The following is a 4822-nucleotide window of genomic DNA, read 5'->3' on the forward strand; positions in this document are numbered from 1 at the left end:
GGTTCAAGGGCATGCTGGTTAAGTGTCCACATCATGGTATTCCAGATCAGATGTTGGGGCAGAGATTCTACATGAGACTGGCTGACAGCTTAAATGCCAATGTTGATGGTTCAGCAGGTGGAGCATTTTTGAGTAAAACATTCGTAGAATGCAAGATCCTACTTGATAAGATGGAACAAAACTCAGGATGGATGATAAGAGCCTCCACGATCACTCCGGTAGTTCACTCAGTGGCGTTGGACCCAAACAACTCCATAGCTGATAATGTGGCCATTCTAATGACACAAATGAGTGTCCTCACCAAAAATATTGATGAATCAGGCCAGAAGCAGCAGGTTCACATAGTTGACACAACTAATGGGGGCTTATGTACACCATGCATTAACTAACCATATGTTTGCTCGTGAAGTGCGGAAGGTGACAACCAGCAATATCATGAAGATATGAGTTATGTAGCCAACTATGGGGGACAGAGGCAAAGTGGTCAGAATTGGGGTCAACATAATCAACAATATAGACCAGCACAATAGCAGTATAATAACAACAACAATCCTGGAGCTATGCGACCACTGGGTCAAGTTGCGCCTTACCAAAGGCAACATGGCTACATTCAGCAAAATCAGCAGCTGACTTATCAACAACCTCAACAACAACAGATTATGAGACCAGATGATGGGTTTACTAAACTTGAGGGAATGTTGTACAACAACAACAGAATGGTGCAACAATTGATTAGGTCCACAGAAAAAATGCAACAGAGGGTAGACTCGCATGAATCAGCGATAAAGGGTATTGAGATTCAATTAGGACAGATTTCTATGGCCCTAAATAATCATCCCCAAGGGACGTTACCTGTAGATACACAAGTTAATCCAAAAGAACATGGCCCGAAACAGCTTATGGAAGTGAGTCTACGAAATGGTAGAGACCTAGATCTGGAGTAAGAGATGGGCTCGCGAAAGCCGGCCTACTGAAACACTTGTGCTAGTACCCATCAAGATAGATGACTCAACAGGGTTAACAGAGGTGACAGTACAACATGCGCCAACTGACATAAGCAAAGAAAAAGAAGTCGCGAAGAAAACTGAGTCAGAGCAAGAGAAGGCAGAAAAAATAGTGCCAGAGCAGGTTCAAAATCAAACCACATTAAAGAAGCGGCCTCCAGCACCCTTCCCCCAAAGATTGGCCAAATATCAAAAAGATGAGCAATATAAGAAATTCTGGGAGATGTTGAAGCAAATTCAGGTAAACATTCCATTGATTGAAGCCTTAAAGGAAATGCCTTGTTATGCAAAAATGATGAAGGACTTGATGTCTCATAAGTTCGACTTTCAAGACTTGACCACGGTTACACTGACTCAGACATGTAGTGCTGTTGTGACAAGACCCATAGCTAAGAAGTTATCTGATCCAGTGAGTTTCACAATCCCATGCATAATAGGCAACTATGTGTTTGCTAAGGCACTTTGTGATTTGGGGGCAGGCATAAACTTGATGCCCTTGGCTATCTACAAAAGGTTAGGCATTGGAAGAGCTAGACCCACGTCTATGTTATTATAGCTAGCCGACCGGACAGTGAAGATGCCATCTAGTATTCTTGATGATGTATTACTATAGGTGGGGAAGTTTGTTTTTCCAGGAGATTTTGTCATTTTAGACTGCCGGGTTGACGAGGAGATTCCCATAATTTTGGGAAGGCCATTCTTGGCCACTGGGAGAGCCCTAATTGGTTGTGAAACTGGAGAGCTAAAGATGAGACTGAACGATGAAGAGATAACGTTTAATGTGCATAAATCTATGCGGCGACCCAGTGAGTTTGCTAACTGCTCTCTAATAGAAGCTGTGGATGTGATCTTGGAGGAGGAAGATGAGACTCTAAATGCAAAAGACCCTCTAGCAGCATGCCTCATGAACTTAGAAGAAATAAATGGTAAAAACTTGGTAGAGTGGGTTTTGGCCCTTAAAGGGCGAGGGTACTGGAAAAAGAGAGCTCGAATTCGAGCCCTTACACTTAGAAGAAAGAAAAACACCTCCAGCTAAGCCATCAATTAAAGAGACACCACAGTTGGAACTAAAACCGTTACCGTCTCACCTCAGGTACGCTTTCTTGGGACCTAAATCCACTTTACCTGTTATTATCTTATCCAGTTTGTTAGATGTGCATGCAGAACAACTTTTGCAGGTGTTAATGGAATGCAAGACTGCAATTGGCTGGACCATTATAGATATTAAAGGGATCAGCCCGACATTTTGTATGCATAAGATTCTACTGGAAGATGGGCACAAACCTTCCAGAGAACATCAAAGAAGGTTAAACCCCAAAATGAAAGAAGTGGTGAAGAAAGAAGTGATCAAGTGGTTAGATGCGGGAATCATCTTCCTAATCTCTGACAGTAACTGGGTTAGCCCAGTTCAGTGTGTGCCAAAGAATGGTGGAATGACTGTAGTGCCCAATGAGAATAATGAGTTGATCTCAACTCGTACAGTTTCGGGTTGGCGAATTTGTATGGATTATAGAAAACTGAACACAACCACTCGGAAAGACCATTTTCCTTTACTATGCATTGACTAAATGTTGGATAGACTGGCAAGGAGGTCTCACTTCTGCTTTTTGGATGGGTATTCGGGGTACAATCAGATTTCCATAGCCCCTGAGGATAGAGAGAAGACATAATTCACTTGTACGTATGGCATCTTTGCCTTTCGGAGAATGCCGTTTGGCCTATGTAATGCACCAGCCACCTTTCAGAGGTGTATGTTAGCCATTTTCACCGACATGGTTGAAGATATTATGGAAGTCTTTATGGATGATTTCTCTGTGGTGGGGGGTTCGTTCGAAGACTGTCTGCATAATTTAAGAAGAGTGTTGAAAAGGTGTGTGGAGACAAATTTAGTGCTGAATTAGGAAAAGTGCCATTTTATGGTACATGAAGGTATAGTGCTGGGGCATCGAGTGTCCAGTAAGGGTATTGAGGTTGACCATGCTAAGGTAAAGGTGATTGTGAAGTTACCACCGCCCACTTCAGTTAAGGTAGTAAGAAGTTTCCTCGGGCACGCTGGGTTTTACAGGCGATTTATAAAGGTTTTCTCTAAAATTGCTAACCCCTTATGTAAACTCCTTGAAAAGGATCATTCTTTTGTGTTTTCTGATGACTGCAGGTTAGCATTTGAGGAGCTGAAGAAGAGACTGGTGACTACACCAATCATCGTTGCACCCAACTGGGAGCAACCATTTGAGCTCATGTGTGATGCGAGTGACTATGCTATAGGAGTAGTCCTGGGGCAGCGGAAGGATAAACTGGTGCACCCAATTTACTATGCAAGCAGAACGCTAAGTGGTGCACAACTCAATTATACCGTGACCGAGAAAGAGATGTTAGTTGTGGTGTTTGCATTAGACAAATTTAGGTCTTATTTGATTGGTTCAAAAGTAATTGTTTATACTGACCATGCAACACTTAGGTACCTGATAGCAAAGAAGGAGTCAAAGCCACGCTTAATCCATTGGGTTCTTTTGCTACAAGAATTTGATTTGGAGATCCGCGATAGAAAAGTGGCAGAGAACCAAGTGGCAGACCACCTTTCAAGGTTAGAGGGAGCTGAAAAGAAAGTCGAGGTAGAAGATATAACTGAGACATTCCCAGATGAACAATTGCTAGTAGTGACATTGGAGGAAGCGCCATGGTATGCACACATTGCAAACTACCTGGCAAGCGGTATTGACCCCTATGATCTTTCCTCTGTTCAAAAGAAAAAGTTCTTTCGTGACTGTCACATGTATTATTTGGATGAGCCTTGCCTGTTCAAGATTTGCGTTGATAACATGATCCGGAGATGTATCCCCGAGATAGACCAATCTTCTATTTTGCAGGCCTTTCATGCATCACCATATGGTGGCCACTTCGTAGGAGTAAGGACCGCCGTGAAAGTGCTGGAATCGGGCTTTTACTAGCTGACAGTGTTCAAAGATGCACATTTATGGATGAAAGGTTGTGAAGAATGCCAACGAACTGGGAATATTTCCCGCCGACATGAGATGCCTATGAACCCAATTCAAGAGGTAGAAGTGTTTGACATGTGGGGAATCGATTTCATGGGGCCTTTCGTCAGCTCATATAGCAACAAATAAATACTCGTAGTTGTGGACTACATGTGGAAATGGGTGGAAGCTGCAGCGCTCCCGACAAATGATGCTAAGGGGGTAATTGTTTTTTTGAGAAAGAACATATTCACCCGATTTGGCACTCCAAGGGCGATAATCAGTGACGGAGGCACTCACCTCTGCAATCAAGCCTTCGCAAAGTTGTTAGAAAAGTATGGTGTACGTCATAAAGTTGCCACCCCATATCATCCACAAATGAGTGGGCAAGTAGAAGTGTCGAACAAAGAGATAAAGAGTGTTTTGACAAAGACTGTGAATGCTACAAGAACGGATTGGGCAAGAAAGTTAGATGATGCACTTTGGGACTATCGTACCGCTTTCAAAACTCCGATTGGTATGACTCCATATAAATTGGTATTTGGGAAGGCATGTCACCTACCAGTAGAGTTAGAGCATAGAGCTTTATGGGCACTGCTGCAGTTGAATCTCGATATAGAAGCTGCGGGCACAAGAAGAGTCACAGAGCTGCACGAGCTTGTTGAATTTCGTTACCACGCTTTTGAGAGCACAAGATTATACAAGGAGAGAATGAAAATAACGCACGATAAAAATATTCTTAAGCAGAGTTTTAAATCCCGGAGATAAGGTATTGCTATACAACTCAAGGTTGAGGTTATTCCCGGGTAAGTTAAAGTCACGATGGTCGGGACCATTTAGTGT

General features: G+C 42.9%; 1 protein-coding gene across 1 annotated transcript; it reads left to right on the plus strand.

Annotated features, from left to right (window-relative positions):
• The first annotated feature begins 560 nt into the window (after positions 1-560).
• Positions 561-3952, plus strand: LOC138892838 (uncharacterized). The gene is made up of 5 exons (XM_070176585.1): positions 561-905; positions 1000-1413; positions 1618-1973; positions 2149-2310; positions 3160-3952. The coding sequence occupies exons 1-5, from the start codon at positions 561-563 to the stop codon at positions 3950-3952; spliced, it is 2070 nt and encodes a 689-aa protein (XP_070032686.1).
• Positions 3953-4822: the final 870 nt, after the last annotated feature.

This window comes from Nicotiana tomentosiformis, chromosome 5, assembly GCF_000390325.3.
Source record: "Nicotiana tomentosiformis chromosome 5, ASM39032v3, whole genome shotgun sequence".
Taxonomy (NCBI): Eukaryota; Viridiplantae; Streptophyta; class Magnoliopsida; order Solanales; family Solanaceae; genus Nicotiana; species Nicotiana tomentosiformis.